Source organism: Xyrauchen texanus, chromosome 23 (genome assembly GCF_025860055.1).
Source record: "Xyrauchen texanus isolate HMW12.3.18 chromosome 23, RBS_HiC_50CHRs, whole genome shotgun sequence".
Classification (NCBI taxonomy): Eukaryota; Metazoa; Chordata; class Actinopteri; order Cypriniformes; family Catostomidae; genus Xyrauchen; species Xyrauchen texanus.
In genome coordinates, this window is record NC_068298.1 from 18,967,807 (window position 1) to 18,994,651 (window position 26,845).

Consider the following 26,845-nt stretch of genomic DNA (forward strand, 5'->3'; position numbering starts at 1 on the left):
TCGCTGTTTCACAACAGGGTGTCAACGTGGAGCGCTGAGCCAATGGAAAGCCTCAGCACGCGTCACATGGTTTTTATTTACGTAATGCAATGGTGTCAGAAACGGTACTCCTACAACAAAGACTGAGATATGATTGACAACGGATAGCAATAAATATTAAATCCATCGTCTGATATAAAAGTCAGCTGTCCTAAAAGTATGCCCTTGGCATATCTGCCACCATTTCGCAGAAACTGCCATCGGCCTTTAGGAGCTTATAAAAGGAGTGTTCGTGAAATGAGATAGGTCAGATCTGTCGTGTTGTGTAAAGAAAAAGACTCGTGTTATCCAACTTTTGAATCATGCCACTTTTCATGGACAAAATCTGAGCCCTTTCACTTTTGACCAGCTGTGCAACTTTTAGTAAGCTGGCACCGGATGAAAAACGATGGATCTGCTGGAGTGTCCGATCTGTCTGTTCCTCATGTGCGAGCCGATGACCATGAGCTGCGGTCACTCGTTCTGCAGGAGATGCATGGGCGCTTTACTGCCCTCACGATGCCCCACGTGCAAAGAACGATTAAAACAGAGGGATGCAAAGAACATCAAAAACAATGTGTTACTCTTCAGCGTCATTGAGAAATGTTGCCCCGAAGAGACCAAGATGAAGTGTCACATTCAGGAGAAACTGAAAACGAGCGAGTTTACTGAAGCGCTGCGTATTGCGGATGAAGGGATAGAGATGGGTAAGTAGAGCATGTCTGTTGATGAAAACCAGATTTAGGATGAAAAAGAACCTGTTCAGAAAAATGTCTGTTCGCAAAATATACATTGTGCAACAGGGGGACCTCTTTTAGTCTCAATTTACAATCCCATGAAGAACTGCGAATTACGTAATCGACTATTAAACGATGGAAATATGTACAACTATATATATATATATATAAATAATCTTTCTCAGCTGGACCACGGGTAGTATTCATGAGAAACTTTGCTGTTGAAATAATGCAGACTGGTGGATTCAGCAGATATCGATGAACAACCTAGGACCTCACGGAAGGTCTGTTTTTGTAAGGTTTGTAAGTTATGGTTAAAAATCAATTGGTATATGGAAAAAAATTATGGGGCTTCTTACTTCTGGAACCCAACTGTTGAGCTCTGTACAACAGTTAGTTTTTGTCCTCAAATCTGATTGGACGAGTGTTGTTCCAATAGTGCTGATATACAGTCCAACAACACTTAGACATTTCATTCAGTGATCCAGGGCTCTTTCAGACCATTCTGGCACCCTAGGCGAGATCCCTATTGGCACCCCCATTGGGTGGATGATGAGGGGGGTGTTTGGGGTACGTAGCGGTGGCCTCCACTTTCAATCGGGTCACTTACCCAGTCTGTTGATTCAAAACCTGATTTTGAAGCACGAAGGTGGAAAAATAAACTATAACCATGCCAATGAGCCCATATTGCTTCATGGTATAGGCCTGATGATGGAAAACCGTCTATTAACTCAAGAGTTGTTAACCACCAAAAAAATGGAAGTGAATAATGATTCATTCACTAAAGATACATTTACGTTTATGAACGAAACACCACATGTTCAAAATCAGAGTATGAGGGCACTGCAACAATGCAACAACAATGACAGCACACTTCATTCTGCTGAAGGCCGATGATTTTGCAAACCTATCACTCACTAAAGAAGTACTGCCAACATCTGGTCAAGTTAACATTCACTCACACTGTTTGAATTAAATGAGGATAATTTTACAGGGGACTGGAGATCAGCATAGGTAATTTCAGTTCATGTTCTGACTATGTGGGAAATGCAGCAAAGTGTTGTAGCCTAATTAAATCTTTGTATGGTTTTGATTTACAGACCAAGCCCTTACAGCCTATAATCAAAGGTAGACATAGTTAAAATTGAAAGAAAGCCCCTAGAGACAAAATCTCAGAGTTGGAGATCTGTTGTTTTTAGAAAAAAATTCCCTTGATTGCTGCATTTTACAGTGTGAGTTTTTTTGAAGACATTGTTAGATACTGTTAGTCTGTGTGATCAACCTACTCACATACCAGTTAGAGAGGTGATTTACTTGAAAGTTGAAAGTAACAGTGATGTCATAATCTTGAGCCTGTTAAATGGTTAATAAGCAGATAAATTGGGTTAAAACATGTTGTGAGCTGCTAATAAATGTATAACACTCTGACAGAAACCAGGGGTAAATAAGGCCATTGAAGCACCTCCAGGATAGACGTAGGTGGAATAACAAGTCCCCCTAGACATAAAATATGCACGGAGGAGACTTTTTATATTGTAGAAAGTATTGTAATATCATGCATGGATGTAGTTGTGGGGAGTCAGGTGCAATAAATGCATCCTCTGACAGAATGAGCTAGCTGTTTTATTACTGGTCTGCATCTCTTACTTGTTTAATATCTTTTGTTTTGATATCATAGTTCTTCTAACAAACCGTATTTATATTAGTACTCCAACAGTAAATGTACCATTTTGTCCTTTGGTGAACTATGTCTCATTTTACAGTGACTTAATGGCTGTGAATGACACTGAATGACTACACTGAAATGTCTAGTAATACAAACCCTCCTCATAAAACCTAGACATCTGTCAGCTCTTTGAATCTAATTAGAGGTTTCCTGTATGCTGAGAGTTCTGCCCCACATATACTTTCCCTCTTGTGTAACCAAGGATCCGATGACATAATCTTGTTTTGTTTTGGCAACTGAACTGGTTTATTCCTGTTTATCTGTTTAAGTGCACATATATAAGCACAATAGATACTGTTTGCAATTCTATCCAACTCTGCTCTTATGGAATGTTGATTTCCTGTCAATGTCACACCCCTTTGTAGATTAATTTTGTTTATTTCTAATGCAAGCTCATCCACCCCCTCTATTGTTTATCTTGTAGCTTATGCAAGGAACTACAGTTCAGAGGGTGATAAAAGACTTTAGTGTTGCCCTCTTTTTACATATAATCATTTAAACCACTCAAAAAACATCTGAATTCACATGTATTATCTAAAATATTAAATCAAATCATTTTACTTTCACTCCACCATATACACACATGTGTAATAATGAGTGAAAATCTTTCATTAGGGCTGGTCTGATACAGTAATATGTCAATATTGCGTCAATACTTTTGATCCTTGTATTGATATTGCTATTTATATTTGTTTTCATATCAAGTCCTAGAGAAAGCACAAACTCGGAAACCAGTTTTTCTCAGTCCGGTCAGAGTCGCTTCGATGAAGCTTGAGACAGATTGAAACTGAACCCACAGATTCACTTTTGCTTTCTCGGACAGGCCTGGTCTCTCTCATGCATTTTCTGCAGTTTCAGTTGCTATCCAAATGTGATATTTTGTTGAATCCTACCGGTCTATCTCTTCATATTTCGGCAGCCCCTGATGATGTGAGCCTAAAAGTCTGGCGGGCCGAGGCCTGCATGGGCCTCCGTCGCTTTTCTGATGCCCTCCGTGACCTGGATGACCTCTGTAGTGTGCGACCCAACTGGACTGAGGTGAGGGCCATTTATTAGCTGATTACATGTTTTTTTACCAGTAGTTATTTACATGGTCCAGGGAGGACGAGGCTTAAGCTTGATTACTGTTTAGGAATGGCATCGACTAGGGCTGGGCGATATCAAAGAAATATTTTCACAATATTTGTATAAAATTATTGTGATATCCAATTTCATCCTCAATCCCCTGCCGAGGGATCGGTGAATATTCTTGCTTCATCAATTTTGCTTTAAAAAATTTAATTACTGAACAAAATGTGCATCAGACAGCCTTTCTTTTGTCTGTTCTTTAAAATATAACAAAGTGTGTTTATTCAAGCATGCGTCTTTATGTTTAACAGCATTTCTGTTCATTTCTTCATTATGAGACTTCTTACAGGTTGCCCGCCACAGTAGCTTGTAGATGAGCAAAATTGCTCGTCATGCACATGATATAGGCTACCCGCATTTGATTGGTGCTGATTTCATACCCTATGCTGCTATTTAATATATTTGGTGACTTCCAAGCTCTATGGATTTGCAATTTTCCGATGTTGACGATCATTGTCTATAGATGAGTGTCTCATTCAGCTTGGAATATTTGTCAAATATCGCCGATATCCGATTACATCGCCCTATCGCCCAGCCCTAGCATCAACAGTGATGAACTATGGTAACACAGTGCCAGTATGCATAACAGCAGAGTGCTCTGCACTCAGTCATGCTTAAAATATGTAGCAGTTTCACTTCAACACCTAGTGTTATGAGAATATTCTATAAGCATATAACATCTGATGAAAATATTTTATAACCATAACTCCTATTGTCAGGAACTAATTTTTCATTATTAAAAATAAATTGTGTTTACCAGCGCACAATATAATGAATAAAATTACTAGAATTACAGTAGACATACAAAAAATCATATAAAAGATTGGGCATGTTGTGTAAATCTGTTATATATAATGTTTTCTATAAATGCTTGCTTGGATTATCTGGGTTTATAATCTTTTTTTCTGTAATCTGTGTTTGTAGGGTTTCTTTCGTAAAGGGAATGTGCTGCTTGAAATGGGCAGACAGACTGACGCCCTCATGCAGTTCAACCATTGCTTGAAACAGCAGTCTGACTTTGCCCCTGCTAAAAACCAGATTAAGAAGGTGGGTCTTAAGGTGCCAAACCAAAGAAATAACTTCCTGTTTGTTATGATGTAATTTCGAAAACAAAATCTAACCAAAAAGAAGGTGTTTGTGAGTTCGTTACACTGGTCGAAACAGCTTGCTAGCACACATTTTCAGGAAAACACCTTAATTCTTAGTGGTCTGCATTAATATTTCACATGTAGTCTGTTCACAGGACAGCATGTGACTCATATTTAAATAATATTCTAAATGCTTGCCCCAGTGGCATTTAAATGTTCACATTTCAGGCAGTATTCTGTTCTCTGCCCCTTTTTCTAGCTCTCAGAAAAGACAGAAGAATAAAGTCGCTATAAATGTATTGAAGCCTTTTGAAATCAAGACCAACATGTTTCAATAAACTATATATGCTTTATGCATGAACATATGCAAATATGTGAGCATGTTGTTGCCTCTCAATTGTGTAATCATCTCACAATAAATAACATTTTTGAACCCCTTCAGTCAGGTTTTTGTACATTTCACAGTGCTGAAATGGCTTTGGTCAAAGCAACTTCTATTCTCATCATTTTTAATCTGAGAGCTGCCTTCGATACTGTTGATCATGGTCTTTTACTTACCAGCCTTGAAAGAGTTTTTAGTGTGTCAGGGACCATTTTAAACTGGTTTAAATCCTATTTTACTGACCGTTCCCAGTTTATTTCTATGGGTGGTTACAGGTCTGATATTAATACTGTACTCACTGGTGTTCCTCAGGGCTCAGTTTTAGGCCCTTTACATTTCAATATTTTTTTATTTCCACTTGTGCATCTGCTGCGATTGCTCGATCTCCAATATCACTTTTATGCTGACGATAACCAAATTTACAGTATATACACTATAAATCTGGTTAAAACCTTGATGTTTGTTTTCTTTCTTACTGTATTTCTGAGATAAAAACATGGATGAATAATAATTTTCTTTGCCTGAATAGCGGTAAAACCGAAGTTATGCTTATAGGTTCCCATCATCAAATTCTCAAAGCTGGTTCATTGTCTCTGTTTGCTGATGGCTCTGTTTTGGAGACTCATTTTTGATACCAGTCTTACATTTTAGTCTTTTGTCCAGAGTACTGTTAAAGCATCCTTTTTTTCACCTCAGAAATATAGCAAGATTGCACACTATGCTAAATTTCTCTTAGGCTGAAAAGCTGATAAACTCATTTGTTGTCTCTTGGATAGATTACTGTAATGCCCTTTTAGCTTGAGTTTCTAAATCCACTCTCAATAAGCTCCAATATGTACAAAACAGGTGATCCTGACTGGGACCAGCACATGCAGTCATATTACTCCTGTATTGGAGTCCTTGCACTGGCTCCCGGTCAGTTTCCGTGTCAATTTTAAATGTATGATGCTGACATACAAAGCATTTCATGGCTTGGCTCCTTATTATTTATCAGCATTGTCAATCCCTTACACCCCAAATCGCTGACTGCGCTCCTCACAGTCTAATTTGTTGACTGTTCCACAATCCTGCTTAAAATCTATGGGTGATTGGGCTTTTTCTATCTATGCTCCTACCCTTTGGAACTCTCTTCCACTAGAACTTAGGGAAGCTCAGACTTATGACATTTTTAAAGCTCAACTTAAGACATACTTTTTTTAAACTAGCATTTGCTTGCTGATGTCTAATTTTATTTTATTTGTGCTATGTACTGCTTATTTTGTGTACAGCGCTTTGAGAAGCTGCTTTTAAAAGCACTATTATTATTATTAACTTTGATTCAAAAAATCAATTATGGAACATGCTTTGCTTAAATAACATGACTTAATGGTTTAGAAAATGGATAATTCATTGATTTATATGCAGATCTTGGAAGCAGAGGGCATGGCTGTACCAGAAGAGGTTCCACAGATCTTGCATGTGGTGGCCGAGTACCTGCAAGTCCCCTGTCCTATCACCAGCACTGTAAGCCCCTCATGCACAGATGGTCAGCGTTTCCCCCATAACAGTGCTGAGGGTCAAACTGACTCTGACCTGGTAAGATGTACTTACTGCACTTATGCTGCTGTGTAATTTATGTTATGTATTTATGTATGTAACGTTTGTAATGTGTGCTATATTGAAAAATTGTGTGCTACAATTGATCTGAAGCTGTACTTGCAAAACATTTTTTGTTCACTCTGCCTCTATCATGTTCTGCCCCAGAATGCAGCTAAAGTGAAGCATGGCTCCAGCAGCGAGTGCTGTCTGAGTCTGTGTCAAGCTGTATCCTTCCTCCCTACTGCTGAGGAAGATGAGGAATTGATGATGGAGGAGAAACAGAGCAGAGGTAAAGATATTATATTAATCACAACTAGCTTGTAAAATAAATGCCAATAGGATGATCAGGACCCAACTTTATGAGCTTATTATTACACGGCTGCGAACCAAATAAATGGAAATGAAACACCTGTTTATCTACAGTAGATTCTATATATATCACTGCACAGTACCCACAGAATAGCGTTCTCTTATTATTTACATGTCAGGGACTATATCATCTGGTAGGAGAATAGAGCTCAATTCATTTGCTTAATAAAGTAATATTTTAATGTTTTTTTTTTAATTATTTTATTGTTATAGAATGAAATTGCCTATTTTATTAGACATGTTAGTAATAGATTATAAAGTTTATAATTACATGAGTAATGTTCACTTTGATTTTGGAGATTTCTTAGGGTTTTGCAAGTTTACTGTTTATTAGTAGAAGATAATTAATTGATATCATATGGTTGAAATCAAAGGCATGGTTAGAAAGTAAACCAGGATGACTATTCAGACTTCTTTGTATTTAAATGATTTGATTTTTATTCTCTCTGTAGGTGTGTGTAGTGTGGGCAGAGAGTCCTGCCTCAGCGTTCTGACAGTGGCTGATTTTGAATGCCCTCTCTGCATCAGGTCAGTGGAGATTTACAGTGTGCCCTGCTTTACTGGCCTTATTTCTTGCCAGTGGACAATTCTGTTTCTTTTAACTTTGCTATAGAAGCTAAATGTTAGATTATAGTGGGCACTTGCTAATTTGAAGACACGGGGCAAACAGTATATTTCTCCATAGTATTCCCCCACAGTATTGTAATGGTTTGGTGTAATTCAGTGATACATTATTCTGTTTAATTGAGGGCAGTTTGATTCATTTAAGGGTAATTGATCTATTATTATTCTTTTTGTTTTGTGCCTATATCATGATCAATGTTTTACAGGTTGTTCTATGAGCCAGTGACAACACCCTGTGGTCACACCTTCTGCAAAAACTGCATTGAGAGAAGTCTCGACCATAACCTACGCTGTCCACTCTGCAAACAACCGCTGCAGGAGGTACTTTAAAAACACACCTTTTTTATATATATGTAAAGACAACTGATTTCTATTTAGTCGAAACATGTCTAACTACACTTTTTTCTTTTCTTTCATTATTTATCACCTTCATGCCATCCCAGATATGTATGAATTTCTTTCATCTGCTGAACACAACCAAGATTTTAGAAGAATATCTCAGCTCTTTAGGTCCATACAATGCAAGTGAATGGGTGCACAAATTTTGAAGCTCCAAAATCCACATAAGGGTAATTTAAAAGTACTCAGATGACTTTGGTGGTTAAATCCAAATCTTCTGAAATTATATGATAGGTATGGGTGTGAAACAGATAAATATTTAAGCCCTTTTTCTTTCACTTTCTCCTTCTGTTTTTGTGTGCATATTGCCCCATACTGTGCAACACATGGATTTAGCCACTGGAATCATATGGATTACTTTTATGCTCCCTTTATAGTATGTGGATTTTGGAGCTTAAAAATGTTGGCATCCATTTACCTGGATTGTATGGACCTACAGAGCCGAAATATTTCTCTAAAAATCTTAATTTGTGTTCTGCAGAAGAAAGAAAGTCATACACATCTGGGATGCCATAGGAGAATTTTAATTTTTGGGTGAACTATCCCTTTAAATACTGTTTTCACCTAAACTGTTCTAAAATACCACAGGGTAGTAACTATGCCAACACTGAAACAGAAAAGAAGGTTGTTTTGGTTTTAACTCCAAATTTGGTGTATAAAATAGTCTCACTCAGTTTTCTCTGAATTGGAGCATAGTTCAACCAAACTGTTTCTCATGTGAAAGATCCTAGTCCAAGAGACCAGATTTCAGTCATTGCTCCTACTATTTCACTTTTGCATGGCAGTACAAATTAAAACATTTTAAATCAGACTAAAACATTTTCACAGAACACATCTAATTACATAACAAGGTCTCATTGAATCACTTCCTATTTGCAGTATTTTAAGAACAGGAAGTACAACCCCACAGTGCTGCTGCAGGAGATTATGTCCCGCCTTTTCCCCCAGCAGTTGCCTGAGAGGAAACAGGTGCATGAGGCAGAGATGGCAGAGCTCTCAAAGTGAGTGTTTCTCACCATGGCAACAAACGAAAGTGATCCTACCTATGTATTGCAAGATATGATTTACTGTCATCAGAATTTTCTTGCAAGATCTGGATGAGCCCCAATGTTCCCCTTCTTCATGAAATGCAATAAAAACATATAGTTTATAGGCACAATCTAGAATGCATCAGAATACTTGTGACATGTGTGAGCTTATATTGTTTTATATTCTTATCTACAGTTTGACTAAGGACATCCCAATCTTTGTGTGCACGGTGGCTTACCCTGGCATCCCATGCCCACTGCACATCTTTGAGCCTCGCTACCGTCTAATGATGCGCCGATGCATGGAGACGGGCACCAAGAAATTTGGCATGTGCAGCTATGAGCATGGCAAAGGGTACACATATAAAATTAATGAATTAATTAGCTTTTGTACACTTATCTTATGTTTAGGCCTTATTATTTCTCAGACTCTTTACATAATGAGTTATTCAAAGGTTCATACCTGAATTCTCTGTCACAGCTTTGCAGATTATGGTTGCATGTTGGAGATTTTGGATCTGGATGTGCTTCCTGATGGCCGCTCCTATGTGGATACAGTGGGAGGCAGTCGTTTTCGAGTGCTTCGTAGAGGACAGAGAGATGGCTACCACACTGCTGATATTGAGTACCTGGAGGATCATAAGGTCAAAGATTAAAAATTGCCATAACTTGTTTAAAAACCACATGGACTCTTACATTCATAAAGCTATTGGAAAAAAGGATGCTAGTCGGTCTTTATGTGAAGATGGTTTAGTTTTTTATTGCTATATCGCAACTGTATCGAAACATGAAAAAAAAAATTACCCAGTTCACACACACACAAAAAAAATTTGCCCAATGTAAATTAAATTGCAGTCCTAATATAAATTATGTTACGGCCCTTATTTTAATTAAGAAGCCGAAAGGTTAAGGTTGGTAACCCTTACCATACCCATGTTTTCATTGTATGCCTGATGTTTTGCCACCAAAGAGTTATCAGAACACCAAGGTGTGGACTTTTTTGTCACTATGATAATCAAGCTATATTTTCTCTCATTAGATTAGCCTAACTGTCTGCTACCTCAATAACTGCTATGTGCATAGAACACTATCTCATAGTATGTTATGTTTACATTTTTAGAAACTGTCATCTTTTTGCACTACTGTGTACTGGTCGGCGCTGCACTGTGTCTATTGTCCTGTTCATTTTTAGAAATTTCTTGTACTGTCCCGTACTTTGCATATGTTTGCACGTGCACTTTATATAGGTATATATAGGTAGTTTATTTAGGTATTTTATTTCGTTGTGTTGTCTCATGTGGTCCTGTGTTGGTCCTTTGTTGTTTTTATGTAGCACCATGGTCCTGGAGGAACGTTGTCTCGTTTTGCTGTGTACTGTACTAACTGTATATGGTTGAAACGACAATAAAAACCACTTGACTTGACTTGACTTGACTTGACTTGACTTGACTAAGGTTCAGGCCAGTAGAGCCATGCAACAGTGTTAGTGTTTTTTCTCTTGAATTGCCATAATTAGATACAAATTCAAGCTTTTTCAAACCCATTTATATAAATGGATTATGTAAGCATTATTTTGTCATTTGTTAATGCATTTGAGGAAGAGTTGAAAGCAGGACATAAATCACAAGCTAAGTGTAACTGTCATTTGCATGCATCTATTTTAGGTTGAAGGCGCAGAGCTTGAATTGCTGCAGCTTCTCCACGACAGTGTGTATCAGCAGGCAAGGGAGTGGTACCACCGTCTGAACAGCCGAATTCAGGAGCAGATCAGTCGCCAGTACGGCATCATGCCTGACAAAGAGAATGACATTCAGGTCAGAACACACACAGAACGTGCATTAATTTGAAGTTAGCAAAAGAGAGTGACCAATTTTGTTTTTTTACGACCGATACAGATACTAGTTGTTTTACCTTTAAATGTTTGATAAACAGTATGCAGAACCATTTTTAAATTATTGTTCCAATATATCAGTGGTTTTCAATCTGTGCTCCGTGGACCTCCAGGGCGCCACCAGGGGGTGCCATAGGGATATTAGTTGCTTAATCTGTTGGGTTGTTTCTTCAACTTTGGGCAATGCTGTGGACTTCTAGAAAGTTTTGTTAAAAAGAATTTCACATTCTCGCTATTTTTAATATAATTTGTCTACTAGCAATGTCCAGCTATGTATGAACATGCACCACATGAGATATATATTATTTTTGGTTTTTTTTCTTGCAAATTCCCACCACCATGTGAAAATGCTGCATTCTGTTTAATAGAGTTACATAGTGGAAATTACAGTTTTTATGTTTTTGGAATAAAATGTCCAACTGTTTTGTCTTGCTGAGGCTAATTTCATAGCTAACAATGTATGTATCCAAAATACACACAATTACATAATATTTTTACACTTCATAATAATTGTAAAAAACTAGTTTTTTTTTTTAATTGATAGAAATAATTTTTACACAATAAATATTGAAATGGTTTATGGTTATTTCACATAGTTTTAAACATGATAATTTATAATGGTTTGCTATTTTATAATGGATTTTAATAATTTATTATTGAAAGTTTGCATCTGGGACAAGGCAAAAATAAAAGTCAAATTTAAACATAAAAGGCCTGGTTAGAAGTTTCTAAGTCATTTTAAATGTGACTTTCATATAAAAAAAAGTTAAAATCTGGTTAAAATCTGTAAAATAAAAATCATCTTGCCTGAAGTGGAAGAAAAACCTATTGATAGCCTTAATTTTTAACAGTAACAAATCAAAAAACTAAATCGGCATATAGTTTTGTGATTTTGTTTTAAATATATATATATATATGGCATAACATTTCTTGTTGTTTGCAATCTAAATGTGTTTTCGTCTTTGTTTTGTGCTATATCTAATTGGAAATTTGAAATGCAACACTTTTCACTCTTGAGAATGAGTGTTTGTAATGTAGAAAAGTTGAGTATTTTTTGCAAACAATGCATTACACAACAAAGTTACTATACATGTGAACACTGTTGTTTTACTGTTAATGTAATGGCATTGTTGGGTGCTATTCTTTTGAGATGCACCAAATGGTGTCATTTATCAGTAGTGCTAATATTAAAGGGATGGCTGACACAAATTGAAAATTCAGTCATTGTTACTCACCCCTGTGTTGTTATAACCTCATATTACTTTTTTTTTCTTAACACAAAGGGAGAAATTGTGAAAAAATCTGCTCAGTGTTGACTGACCGTTGAGATCCTCTGCTATTCTCATGACAGGGCACGAGAGTATGTTCATGCATACTCGCGAAATGGGGCGTTCAAGCGTAAAATTGTTTCATCTAAAAACAGGCCCACCACAGCAATACTTACAAGAGAACACAACACAGCTGCACACAAACGAGAGAAACAAACTGACTAAGTACTGTATGTCTGATGAGTTTGTAGTCAGGGAATAGATGCATTTCTATGCCCAGCCTTATTTGTTTGAAACTGAGATATCAATCAAACAGAGAGGTAGAGGAGGCAGGATTGTTTGTCACATCTTCTCCTTTCTGAACCAGTGATTATTTGTGACACCTCTGACTGAAGAGTGAGACATCAGTGAAAACATTCCATAGGTGTCTTGGCCAAAATCAAGTTGTTTTTCTGGCAAGTGAGATGCATATTTCGATGTACTGTTATGAGCGGATGGGGTTACCCAGCGCAATGCCAAAAAAATAGAAATCAAATGATCAACAGAATGTATCGGCACTTTTCACTGCTGGTTAGGACAAAAACTCTGATTAACATAGAAAATATACCTTTTATCACATGTCGTTTGCTGTCAGGTTATCTCTCTCAGTTTGATTGAGAACATTTCAAACAAATAAGGCTGGGCATAGAAATGCATCTATTCTCTGACTACAAACTCATCATCAGGCATATTTAGTAAGTTTGGTTCTCTGGTTCTCAGCTGTGTTGTGTTCTTTTGTTAGTGTGGCTGTGGCAGACCTGTTTTTAGATAAACAAAACAAGTTTTTGCTTGAACACCCCATCTCGCAAACTACAGTTGCTCTTGTGCAGTCTCAAGCATGCAGAGAGGAGAGCAACGGTTGGTCAACATCTTCACAAAACAATACATTTGATTTCAGTTTGTTTATCACCAAATCTTATCGTATGCTTTCAGAATAATTATGATTCTCATGAAATAATTTATTAGACTTCTGAATTATACTTTTGTGTCCTTTTGAAGCTAGAAGATATGGTCACTATAAACTGCCATTGTATGACGTCACTGAGCACAAAAGCTTTTCAGAATTTCTCCCTTTGTGTTAAGAAAAAGAAAGTCATATGGGGTTATAACAACACAGGGGTGAGTAAACAATGACTAAATTGAACTAATGAACTATCACTTTAAAGAAACATTTACCAATTCAGTAGAAAAGTGTTAATATTGGTAAAAATATCAGTCAAACCAATTATCGGTCTGCCTCTAGATAGCACATAACACAAGAGTCAGCAACATGCATATTAATGATACGAATAGTAATTGTCTTAATGAGAATGAATGTGTTTTTTGCATTGCAGGCTTCTGCTAATGGGCCAGCCTGGTGCTGGTGGCTGCTGTCTGTGCTACAGTTAGATCCAGCCTATCAGACCACCGTACTGTCTCTTACCTCCCTGAAGGACAGACTGGGTCATCTACGCATTGTATTAGAATACTTCTCTCAGAGCTAGGACAGAGACACATTATATGCCTGTATGTTTTATCTATTTTGTCATCACATGCATGTACCATGGAAGAACACATTTGAATTAATAGTTTTTTTTTACTCTATGTTTTTGATTGAACTACAAGAGGCAGTGATCACTCATGCCACAAAACTTGATCACTTTTGGATACAACTTGATCATTTTTTTCCTGATCACTATACATACAAAAGATCTCTTGTGTTTGGATGTAAAACACTTTGCAAGACAACAAGTCGGTATGATCTGGGTTGTTTAAAACAAGATTACATGCTTTTGGTGTTTGCTTTGATGAGCTTTGAAAATTGATTGATGCATTTTTATTGGCTGAACAACTGTTGAATTTGTCAACTTAATTCCAACTTGAGTTGCGCACCAAATAATCAAAGACTCTTTGTTTGGTTCAAAGACGGTTTGGTTCACTGAACATCAGAGTGGATGCCAAATATTGCAGCTGATGCAGTTTATGCTAGTTTTTGTTGAAAAATACATTTGAGATTTAAATGTTGCCAGTACTGCTGGGTCCTGGCCAGATTTTTTTTTTTTTCTAAATGTGTAACTCACATTTGTGGCCGGGAGGCAAACAGTTGGCCCAAGAGATTAATGATTGAAGAAGAGCTCATTGATTATGCATGAGTGAGGCGCTAATGAGTACAGCCTCGAAATCTCACGGCTAATTTCTGTCACAATTCCGGCCATGATCACCATAAACTTTGGTAGAATCAGAAGTAATATTTTTGTCCTCAATAATTTATAAGGATTGAAATACTGCAATAGTAATGCAGAGAATACGCTTCAAAGCTTGCTATTTCCTAGTTGTTGTTGCAATATTGTGAATTGATGAATGATAGCTGCTAACTTTGCTTTTTTCATTCTCAGTATTATGAGTGCCAAGCTTTCTGGCATGAGAATGGAGGCAGGTACATTACTCTTAAAGGTATAGTTCAGCCAAAAATGAAAATTATGTCATCATTTGCTCACCCTCATCTAATTTTTATGCCTGGGGATATTTAGCAGAATGTCTAAGGTGCTCTTTTCCATGCAATGAAAGTGAAATGGGACCAGGGTCACTGTAAATAACTTTTTTTAGTGTTCAAAGAAAAAACTAAGTCATACAGAAATTAAATGAGGGGGTTAAATGATGACAGCATTTTTATTTTTGGGTGGTGTATCCCTTTATACAGAATATCATTTCAGACTTGTGATGGTGTCCATAGCAGTTTTGGGAGGCATTGTAAAGGTTTATCTGTCTGGAAGACCTGATTTAACAAAGTAGCTCTCCAACCTTCTCTGTCCAAGACATATTGGACAATTTTTTTGCATGCTTGTGCCTTGTGCAGGGCCTTAATCTAGTTTCAGATGTATGGTTAAAGACTAAGGATTCGTGTTTTTTTGTTTTTTGTTTGTTTTTTCCTCTATTGTGTTTGAGTTTCACATTCCGAGGAATGTTAAAACTGCAATGTTACACAGGATTTAACATACTTGTATACATGGACTTGAAACTGGGTGAAAACCTTTTTCAAATGTTTTACTTTGGTGATTGTGCCATAGTTTTTTTTTTTTTTTTTTCATGTGTGTCTAGCTCTAATGGCTAGATGTTCAACAAGGGTAAACAGGCACCCACCTGCACTGTTAATTTATTTAAAGTTCTCAGATTTGATCTTTTGTGCACTGTTCTAAATATGATTACTGTCATTTTGCCATTTTGCTCTTGAAAACCAGTTACTTACAGGTGGGTGCTTTGTTTTCAACCCTGTTTTGAATGCAGTATGGGTGAACGTGTACTGAACAATTACTTTTAATTGGAAATCTCAATTTATGTGCTATACAATAGTTAATCCAAAACCTGAGCTTCAGAGATCCTCTGGGATTTAGTTATATCCCTCTTCACACAGTAGAAAGATAACTTGTCATCACAGCTGTTAATGATCACACCTCCATGGTCAAACACTTGCTGAGCCACACATTACTAATGACTGTAATGGAGGCTGCAGTGATCCAGAGAAACATGCGCACACAAATCACAACAATCTTTATAAAAGGGACTCAAATCAAAATAGGTTTTTAATTAAATGTAATTTAATAATAGAACCTAGAGAAACAGAGCAATGCATCTGATGTGTTGTTTTGCATCTAAAGGGGCACTCTTGATGGATAATACCTTCCATTTTCAGAATACAGGACATGAAACGCTATAAAATGTTTTCTCAACTTTTCATAACTGCTACACTGTCAATAGGTATATCTTGAAAATGTACTTGTTTGCCTGATTCACATATGACATCGTGTTTTTCAGCCTTTTGGATACGTGTATGTAAAGGTGACAAATCTTGTGGTGTTGCTTTAAGAAGTCTTGGAGAGTGACTTTTCATAATGATAGTCTCATACACCAGGAGAAGGCTGCGATTGCAGCCCTCATATAAGTTGTCCAGTCTAAGAAAGGGCTAAAAATAGTGTCTTTTGTTAGGTTTAATCTATAAATTAGTCAAAGCAGTATCAATAACCAACATTACAAAATCATTTTGTATTGAAATTGCTTTAAAAATCTTCCTTTACCTTTCTTTTGTCACTAATTCTTCTTAATGTCACGTATTGATGTGTTTGAAATTAAGGCAGCCTTAGCCAGAGTATCTTACAATTTTGTATGCCCTGGTGTAAACTAGGGGTCTGTATCATTGATATTTCTTTTCAGCGATTTGTCTCTGGCTCTTAATGACATTATAAAATAAATGTTACATAAAAGATAATTCATATGATATGTCTTTGATATTCTGTCACTAGAAATAACAATGAAACCTTTATATTACTAGCAGTTTGTTTGTTTTACCAAGCAACCACTAGATGGGGTCATACAATCACTAAATATTTATAAATTGGCACCAGGATGTCAAATGCTTTTAAGATTTTAGCATTTATCAGTGAATGTTCTGTTTTCAAATGCATATACTGCACAGTGGAGTCCAAAACTTTAGGATCCCATTTAAACCTGGGCATAAACTAGTAAATATGCCCATGTATAAATATATATATATATATATATATATATATATACATGTATATATATATACATGTATATATATATACATGTATGTATATACATGTATGTATATATATGTATGTATGTATATATAAATATGTATGAATGTATGTATATGTATATGTATATGTATATATATATATATATATATATATATATATATATATATATATATATGTGTGTGTGTGTGTGTGTGTGTGTGTGTATGTATATATATATATATATATATATATATATATATATATATATATATATATTAGTCTAAGGCTATTGACCTGCTAGTACATTGTTAATATTATTATTACATTGATATACATTATTTTTATATAATTTATATATTAAATATATTTATTATAAATGTATAATAATGTTGTACCTAGACAAGTTAAGGCAAATTCAGTATTCAAAACATAGATTTTTGTCATAACTTATTAATCACATAAACAAGAGAGTCGCACAAGTCTTAGAGAAAAACTCTGCAATATCAAAGCGACTTTAGGTGTAAAAATCTTCATTGAGACTTTTAAAATGCAGCATTCCTGCACCATGCCAAAGAGACTGTTTCTGAGCACGACCTTGTGATGCAGCTCAAGTGAACATAAAAGCCCATTACAAACAGGCAGGAAAGTAGCACGGTAAGCTAAACTGATCCATCACTCGGCTTCAACTCCCCTGTCTATGACTTTCTGAGTGAGGATGACAACCATTTTGTAGTTAATAAGTCATTACAGAGATCCTGCTGCTAATGCTATGCTGACAATGTAAGAGTATGTGCTTGGAAGGAACCTGGATAGGACATCAGAGTGTGCTGATAAAATCCCCATGATGTGGTGAGCTGAAAGTTGTGTTGGTGTGTCAAAATGGTAGCAATTAGTTTGGGATGAAATCAATGTAATCTCCACACTGCCAGTCAAAGTTAGAGGGTGTTGAAGTGATGATGCAGTGGTACTCTGCGGCCCTCGGTCAACCAGAAAGGATTATGCCAATCACTGCCTGTCAAACAAACACCCCTGTTTTTCCATAGAAACCAACACCTGATTGTTAAGAGGCAAAATAAAACTTACTAGTGCAAAGATGAACCGTCAAATGGCGTGTGCAAAAGAGTAAATGTAAACATCTCAGAGCCAGGTACTTCAGTCTCTTGGTGCGTTCGGTATTAAGACACACACAAACAGCTAGCCTCCACAGAGAGGGGCATTACTGTGACAGGGAGCTTGATTTTACACAATAAAGCATACAATACTCAGATGACCTACTAATTCTGGTGAAATTCTGAAGAGTGCATCGAAACGACACTTAACTATCCCGTAATCCCTTGAAAGCTAAGGAGACATCTTGTTCAAATGCTGAAAAAAAAAAACAGTGGATAATTGCGAGAAAGGCGGTTCTTTTCAGCTGCAAGTGCTATATAAAGTGTATCTAAGGGCTTTTTGTTATTATTTAATATATTTGAGGCACAATGCCCACATTCACAGTTGAAGAATGTCCGGAATCTATTCATACTCACCTACATACCTAAAGAATGTTCTCTTTCATCATCTCGTGTTCGAGATCCACTTATGCGAAGGGCATCCATACTTGACCTCTGCAGAAGCATCTAATTGCACCAAGTCTGACTTGACAGACAGAAGCGCGTGACCTATGCTTGGTAAGGACCCACCCCCTTACCTGAGAGCATATAATGACCTGCACGTACTGCTGCTCCTCAGTTGACATTTCTGGAAAACTGTAGCCACTGCCGGGCGCTGCTTAAAAAACTCCAGGCTCAAGGTCGCTGCTACACAGTGTACCGACCTCGAACTTTCCGACTCTGATGGAGGAAACGGTGATGAAGACATGCTCCTGGGTGCCTCCCGGGGCGTGGTCTCACTTAGCTGGGCCGATCAAAGCAACCCGGCGTTCCCTGAGGTCATTCTCTCAGGGGGCCCCTCATTCGCCATTGAGCCGGCTGGTTCTGGTGACGAAGATGATGTGGGCCTTCTCGAGGGTTTGGAGGACGAGGAGGTCATCCCGTCTTCCATGACTCCCCAGGCTAAAGCCCCCGTGGCCTTCCCCCAGTCCATCCTCATCGAGGTTTGTGAGCGAACGGCCGCTCGCCTCAATATCGAATGGCTAGCCCTACATAGTGCCACTGACCAAGAGAGGGTCGTGTACGATGGGAAACTCCTGGGACCCCTTCCCGGCCTGTGAAAACAATTTCTTCCTGTCCTCCGTGCTTGTCCTAAGCATATGAGGTATTGTTGGGGGGACCCACACGACCTTAAACACGGTCTTGCGGGCCTCGAAGTGAAGGATATGATGGCCCTTGACATGGGTGACCCCCCCCGCCATCGAGCCCCTCTATCGCCAGACACCTTAATCCTTCTCAAGGTGGCCTACTTGCCCCCCCCGAGCCTGTTCTCCCCCAAAAACTCTTTTCTGCCTCCATACACCAGGCCTCTTACAAAGCCTTGGCCTTGGCTGTCAGGGCCCTCAATGTCTCCTCCCTTCTAACTGCATACCAGGCTGAACTCCTGGTCGACATGGGGTAGCAACTAGAGAAAGGGACCCCCACACCATCTCTGTGGAAGGAGATTGTCACAGTCAATGACCGTGTCCTCCGTAACGCCCGTCAGGCCGTCCAAGCCTGTGGGCATTCTATGGCTGTCTTAGTGGCCGGAGAACGCGCGCTTTTGGCCTCCCTGACAGTGAGAAGCGCCGCATTGCGGTTGCCCCTGCAGAGCCTGGCCAGACTCTCTTTGGCCCTGCCGTCGCCTTAATGCAACAGCGTTGTGACGATAAGAAAAAGGAGGACGAAACACTTAAATTATACCTTCCTAGGAAAGCGGCACCGCAGCAGGCGCCCCCCCACGCAACCACCCAACCCTCCTGCTTCGGGGCATCCTTTCCAGCACCCTGGTAAGGCAAAGCCACACAATAAACCAACTCCTAAGCAGAGTAACCCACCCTCCGCTAAGCCTTGGGATAGAATGTCTTTCGCCTCGGCTGCGGCCAAGAAACACCCCCAACTCTACCCCCTCTGACGGCCGGCCCGATGCATGGCTTCGGGGGGATTTGAATCCACGTTCTCGGGCCACCAGCCCCCCGGACTCCTATCCTGCCCTCCTAGTTCACCCATTCAAAAAAAGGAGGTTTTCACTCGGTGGGGTCACGGGTCTAACATAAATAGACGATTGGTTAATCATAGCCAATTCCAAGGAGAAAGTAGTGCAAGACACTCACCATGTGCTCGCGCACATCACATCACTCGGGTTCAGAGTGAATGTGAACAAGAGCAATTTTACACCTGCCCAGAGTGTTATATTTCTGGGTCTGGAGCTGAATTCAATCTCCATGCGCGCGTGACTCCCACAAGAACACGTGCACTCTCTAATGAATTGTCTATCACGATTCAAGAAGGGGACGAAAGTGCCATATCACACATGTCTCAGACTACAAGGTCTTATGGCATCAGCTATTCAGGTTTTGCCTTTGGGCCTTCTGCGAATGAGGGCATTCATGAAGTGGGTTTTATTCCTTCACTTCAGCCGTTACGCGATCTCTGTTGCTCTGTTACAGTGACACGCTTGTTCACACCAGCCTTGCACCACTGGAGGAGCACAGACTTGTATGCATATGGGACCCCTCTCGGGGCTATTATGTTGCGAAAAGTGGTAACGACAGACGCATCCTTAACAGGGTGGGGAGACACTCAGGAGGGCAGGACGGTGAACGGTTCGAGGCTGAGCGAACTTCATTCAGCTGACATAAATTATTTGGAGCTCATGACTGTATGGAAAGCTCTGAATCATTTTCTGCCCCTCTTTCAGGGGTATCATGTGCTCGTTCGCTGTGACAATACCACAGCATTGGCACATATCAATCGCCAGGGCGGCATGCGCTTGCCCAAGCTTCATGCCCTAGCTCACAGGCTTTTAGTGTGGAGCAGGTGGAACTTCCTGTCGTTACGCGCGACCCATGTTCCAGGCATTTTGAACAGGGGCGTGGACCTTCTGACGAGGGGGAACCCACTCTACGGAGACTGGCACCTCCACCCTCAGATAGTGGGCATGTTGTGGGAGAGATTCGGACAGAATGTGCTGCTCTACGCATTTCCTCCCCTGTGCCGGTTAATACCTACCCTGGCCAGGGTGAGAGAGCAGGGCCTGTCCCTCATTTTGATAGCACCCAGGTGGCCCCTCGCTCTACGCACAGACCTGTTGTCTCAAGCGAATGGGGAGATATATCACCCCCACCCAGACAGGGTGTCTCTTTGGGATTGGCCCGTGAGAGGACAAACTTAAGCTTGATGGGGCTCCCCCCACGTGTGGTTGCCACTATTTAGAATGCTAGGGCATCCTCTACAAGGTCCATATATGACTGTAAGTGGCAAGTGTTTGAAGGATGGTGTGATGGGCATGGTTCCACATCATATCAGTGTTCAGTCTCTGATATTCTGTGTTTTTACAAGACCTTATGGATAAAGGCAGGTCTTTTTCCACTATTAAGGTCTACCTAGTGGCTATTTCCGCTTGTCATTTTGGGTTTGATGGCTCAACGGCAGGGCAGCACCCCCTCATTAGTAGATTTATGAAAGGTGCCCGCCATTCTCTCCCAGTTACTAGGAGAACTGTGCTTGAGTGGGACCTCTCTATGGTGCTGGAGGCTTTATCTCAGCAGCCTTTTGAGCCCCATGGGAAGCATTTCCCTAAAATTGCTGTCTTTCAAGACAGTGTTGCTCCTGGCCTTAGCATCAGCTATACATGTCAGTGACCTGCATGCAATCTCTCGTGCACTAAATTCTCTCTTAGTGGAGATAAGGTTTTTCTTAAGCCTAACCCAGCCTTTATGCCAAAATTCTTCCCAGTGTTCTCATGTGAGGTAATGGAGCTTTCCGCATTTCACCCTCCTCCTTTTTCATCTGTGGAGGATCAGAGGCTGAATGCTCTGTGTCCGGTCCATGCACTGCAGGCTTACTTGGATAGGACCAGTGCTTTTCAGTAATCAGCTCTTTATTTTTTGGGCCCCACCTCACTCTGGGAATCCCATTTCTAAGCAACGCCTCTCGCGTTGGCTTGTGGAAGCTATAATTTTGGCTTATGAATCTAAGGGATTGCTGCCTCCAGAAGGCATCAGAGCCCACTCCATGAGGGGCATGGCCGCCTCTTGGGTTCTATTCAGGGGAGTTTCATTGCAGGACATCTGTTCTGCTGCCAGCTGGGCTTCTCCCCATACTTTTGTATGATACTACAGGCTGGATGTTACCAGGACACCGGTGGCTCATTCTGTCTTGGGGGTGAGTTCTTCATAGCCCCTCCCCTGTTATCTCCTTTTCTTTATATATATCTATATGGAAAGTAAGGAAAAGGGGTTATGGGCCGGTTGGCCATGCACATTCATGTCACCAAGCATGCATTCACATTCCTGCCTGGGTGCTATCTTTACTGTATACTACTGGGCTGATTTTTATGTTTGTGCCACTAACATCTTATTTATGCTCTACTTGTACACAGTTCTCACTTGTGTGCTTCAGAGTTGCCAGGTGTGTGATTTTGGGATGTGTCAAGCACCACCTCTTTGAAGTGACCGTTCCCTTAACTGGCTTGCAGGACGTCACTGTGAGTGTATTGTGCAATCGGGGAGCTCTCAATGTCTCCCATAGGTGGATCTTGAACACAAGATGATGAAAGAAATCAATAGGTACTGTCAAGTACTGATGGTTCTCTGAAACATCGAGTGGAGAGATCCACCAAGCTTGCCCCGCTTGCTGCACGAGAAGTGAATATACTTACTGAGGAGCAGCGGGTGCAGGTCCTTATATGCTCTCAGGTAAGGGGGTGGGTCCTTACTGAGCATAGGTCACACCTTTCTGTCTGTCTAGCCAGACTTGGTGAAATTAGATGCTTCTGCAGAGGTCAGGTACGGATGCACTTCCCATAGGTGGATCTCTCCACTCGATGTTTCAGAGAACCGGGGTTATGTCAGTAACCTACTGTTTTTAGACAGGGATGAAGTACTTTGCAGACTCTGGTAGAGGCGACATAAGATAAAATAAATAAGACCGTCTGTTAACTCTATATTAGCATCTCATAAGAATGCAAATTTTGAAAAGTTAAGCCACAATTAAAAATGTTTCATGGCATTGCATTTTAAAATGAAATATCTTATCAAGTGACATTTATTTTTAGAACTGTAGTTACTCTAGGTTACAAAATCACAAGTTAAGAGTGAAAGAAAAATATTTTGTAAAGTCCTTGACCTGCCTTTTCATGAGAGCAAAAGGGGATCATGTAAGAGCAAGTAAAATGAGTTCCCATTTAAATAAACTCTTGCACTAGGTGGAACTAGAAAAATGGCTTGCCAATGCTTTTATTCCCCAGCACATCAGGTTCACAAGCAGCCTCATTTCAGACAAGACACGACTCCTGATCCTGATGAATAAAGTTCTTACACACTAATGGTGTCTGCCTGCACAAGTATTGAATTACCTACAAGGACATCACAATGCTGCCTTTAAGTGTGGAACCAGAATAAATAAAATAATGGAAGAAGCTAAATTCCTAGTATAGCAGAGATATTCCTTTCCCTAGCTTATGTAGGCTCAAAGAGGAGACATATTTATACTGGCAGGTATTTGAGTGAATGTTGCTGATAAGGATGACTTCATGTGTGGCTTTTATTCTCTACAAACCTGCAAAGATCAGCAGTCTTGCTGCTTTTTTCCTGCCTGTGCATTGACACCTGATTTTCTGAAAAAAAAAAGACCTGAAATCAGCTGGTAAAAGAAGAAATAGCCTGGCTGTCATAAAATACTTTAACTAAAAGGCCAACTGCTGCTTACAACATGATATTTAGGGGGTTGTATTCCTCATATAGGGTTACTTTTACACAATGCAGAATGATACATTGGATTGTGCAGAATTATTTGAAAGAGGACGTAACTAGTGTTATTGCATTATGCAGGATTATCCTCAACAGAAAATTACATTTAAGAAACAGGACGTGCTATATGGAACCTTTTTTTAAATGATTTTAGGTGGACCAAATATTATTTTGTTTAGCTTACTCTTCTCCCAGAGTGCACTGCATACCAGCACTTTTTTCCTACTTTAGAGGAGTTTTTGTCCTATATTATCAGTCAACAGCATATATAAGCAGCACCATAGTACTACGAGTTTCACACTTTATCAGATCAGACGTTTAACAAAGAAAACATGATTGAATAATGCATATAATTTATGTACATATTTTTACTTTGTTATTTTTTTTTTTTAGAAGGGTCCATCAAATGACTAATAATTCATTTACAAATGCATTATAAATATTCAAGATGCAGAAAAAGGGCAATTTTTTTTCAAACATTTGTCACATAGGGAGCATTTTTAACTTGCATATTATAAATGCTTAATAACAGAGGCTACTTATGTAGGCTACCATTTTAATTAAAAAAAAAGAAAAAATATTGACGATTTTTGTCATGATGCAGTAAAATAGGCTCTAGAGCAAAAACCCAGAAAACAATTAACTTTTTTCGAGCCATAGGTTTCCACTAGATTTTCCTAGAGTTTATGAGTAAAATAAGGTCTGTGGTAAACATTACTTAAAGATAATTGGATGCTTTGTTTCACAACATTAATAACACACAGTCATACCCAAAAGTGAATTCTGAAGCCATTGTGTGTGTGTGTGTGTGTGTGTTTTAAATGTGTTGCTAACAAGTTGCTACAGTATGGATGTAAAGTAGCCAATGGAAAGGAGGAGGCGAGAACCGGCTTTTCAACATAAATGATATTTTAATAATAAACTGAAACAAAAGACAAACACACACATGACGGACATGTCCATTAACGATCTCTCTCTCCCGCACGATATTCTGCAGTCGACCTTTATCCCTCTCGAAGGCTTGATTAGCCTAATACGGGACCGGGTGTGTAGGACGCCCTCCTGCCACAATGGACTTCAACAGTTTTCAGTAAGTCAAGCCAGTCAGGCTTACACTCACATCCTTGTGGTAGTTGTAGTCCTTATTTAGCAACTTGTTAGCAATACGGTGGCTTAAAGATTCATGTTTGAGGTATGACTGTGTAATTTATTTTGTAGAACAAATTGTATCTTCAAGTAATGGTTACCACAGATCTTATCATACTCCAATATTTTAAACACCAATGTAAAATCTTATTGCAAATTCCAAAGGGAACTCATGGCGAATTAGCCTTCCGATTTTGCATACAAATTGACAACACAGCTGAACAAATTCTCCTTACCCATTGTCATATGCGATAACATTTTCTTTATGATCATCCAAAGCATAAACTGTATCATCTCCAGTGGTTAAATTATTATCTTCAGAAGCTATATGAAAGGTGTGGGTAAGAAACAGATCACTTTCACATTCTTCTTTTTTGGCTTTCGGTGATTCACATTCTCCCTACTGGGTAGGGAGAAGAATTTCAAGCAAAACATTGAATTAAATATTCTTCTACTTCTCACCCACACCTATCATGTCACTTCGGAAAATATGGATTAAAACACTGGAGTGATATGGATTACTTTTATGATGCCTTTATGTGCTTTTTGGGCCGTCACATTTTTGGCACACATTCACTTGCTTTGTATGGACCTACAGAGCTGAAATATTCTTCTCAAAACCTTAATTTGTGTTCTGCAGAAGAAAGAAAGTCATACACATCTGGGATGTCATTAGGGTGAGTAAATGATGAGAGAATTTTTATTTTTTTGGTGAAATATCCCTTTAAGACACATTCATGGGTTTACATTGTTGAATAAAAATGTTAGTAAGCATTTATAACATATGAGTTACAATGGCTCACTATTTGGATTGCATGAAAGTTGCTCTTTATATGCTTGTTGTTTTAAATGAATATAAATGATTTAATATGCATTTGTAAATGAATTATTAGTCATTAAAAAGCCCCTTTCCAAGCCCTTAACAAAGGGAACAATAGCGTAAGTGTTAACCGCATCTTTGTTGTACTATTTTTGACACACATAGAACAGTGTATGAACAAACAGCATCAGATGTTAGTAGTGGAATAGATCCAAACTGCTGTGACACACCTGGCAGTGGATCAACACAGAGGCTGATGAACACTCTCATTTGGCCAAGAGCCAGAGTGGCTTTTTTGCTCCGATTGATGAAAACACGCTCGTCTTTTCTCATGAGAGCCACAAATGAGCCTCCAATATTCTTTTGACTGAGCATCGTCATGGAGACAGACCTGCTGGTAGCCAATAGGTTTCATTGCGAGGGAAACGCAGTCTTCATTCCCTAATCAGATTACTCTCATCAGTCAAACTCGTTTCCATTGTTTGTGCCAGAATTGGAAAAGCAATGTAACATTAAGTAAACATACAATAAAAATATTAACATACATGTTTTACGTCCATAACCCACAACTGTATCATGGTCTCCCCATGACTATGTTTCAGTCAGGAAGCATGTAATTTCAGTCATGCTGTGAGGAGAGACCTATATATCTCCCTGGTCCTTTGCATTACTACATAGTGGTTAAGCTTCTCAAAAGATGCTGTGAAGGGGATTCTGTGCACACAACTGGGATGTGGCAACCAACTGTGTGAGGCTTCTCTAAGCGAACAGATCCATAAATAATGCATACCCTAAGACATCTGATACATGTGTCTCTCAACCAGTTCAAATGAACAAAGTCTCTTTTAATATAGCAGGATATCGTTTTTTCCTTTGTGTAAGATTATGTGCAAGGACACAAGACACATGCATGCCTTCTGAGATTAAATGTGAACGTAAGTGCATGTTGTGTAGTGTACATGAGTGTTATGTGTATGCATACTTCTGTGTGCTAAGAGAGGTATTTTGTCAGCCTGCTTTTCATAACGGCAAAGCCCCAGAATGATGTCTTCCACACACTGTACATCCCATGGAGTGTAAGCTTGAGATTAAACCTCATTGGCTGCTCACGTATGCTGAAATGTTGATCTGCTGTGGACGCCTGCACACGAGTGGCAGATCTGCACAGGCAGCCTATAGCCCTGCAGCACTAACAGATTGCAGATGCAAT

The 26,845-nt window shown here is 39.1% G+C and overlaps 1 protein-coding gene across 1 annotated transcript; it reads left to right on the forward strand.

Annotated features, from left to right (window-relative positions):
• The first annotated feature begins 100 nt into the window (after positions 1-100).
• LOC127663402 (LON peptidase N-terminal domain and RING finger protein 1-like) lies at positions 101-16,509 on the forward strand. Its single transcript, XM_052154975.1, has 12 exons — positions 101-725; positions 3,401-3,519; positions 4,534-4,656; positions 6,484-6,654; positions 6,823-6,946; positions 7,479-7,554; positions 7,857-7,971; positions 8,929-9,050; positions 9,274-9,432; positions 9,559-9,721; positions 10,742-10,891; positions 13,610-16,509. Exons 1-12 carry the CDS (start codon positions 428-430, stop codon positions 13,757-13,759), a joined length of 1,770 nt encoding a protein of 589 aa, XP_052010935.1. The 5' UTR covers positions 101-427; the 3' UTR covers positions 13,760-16,509.
• The last annotated feature ends 10,336 nt before the right edge of the window (positions 16,510-26,845 follow it).

Bases quoted from the DNA above. Each gene is read 5' to 3' on its own strand.
- LOC127663402 (XM_052154975.1), top strand. From the start codon at position 428: ATGGATCTGCTGGAGTGTCCGATCTGTCTGTTCCTCATGTGCGAGCCG. The intron at 6,947-7,478 runs GTAAAGATATTA...TTCTCTCTGTAG, and splicing joins GGAGGAGAAACAGAGCAGAG to GTGTGTGTAGTGTGGGCAGA. The intron at 9,722-10,741 runs GTCAAAGATTAA...CATCTATTTTAG, and splicing joins AGTACCTGGAGGATCATAAG to GTTGAAGGCGCAGAGCTTGA.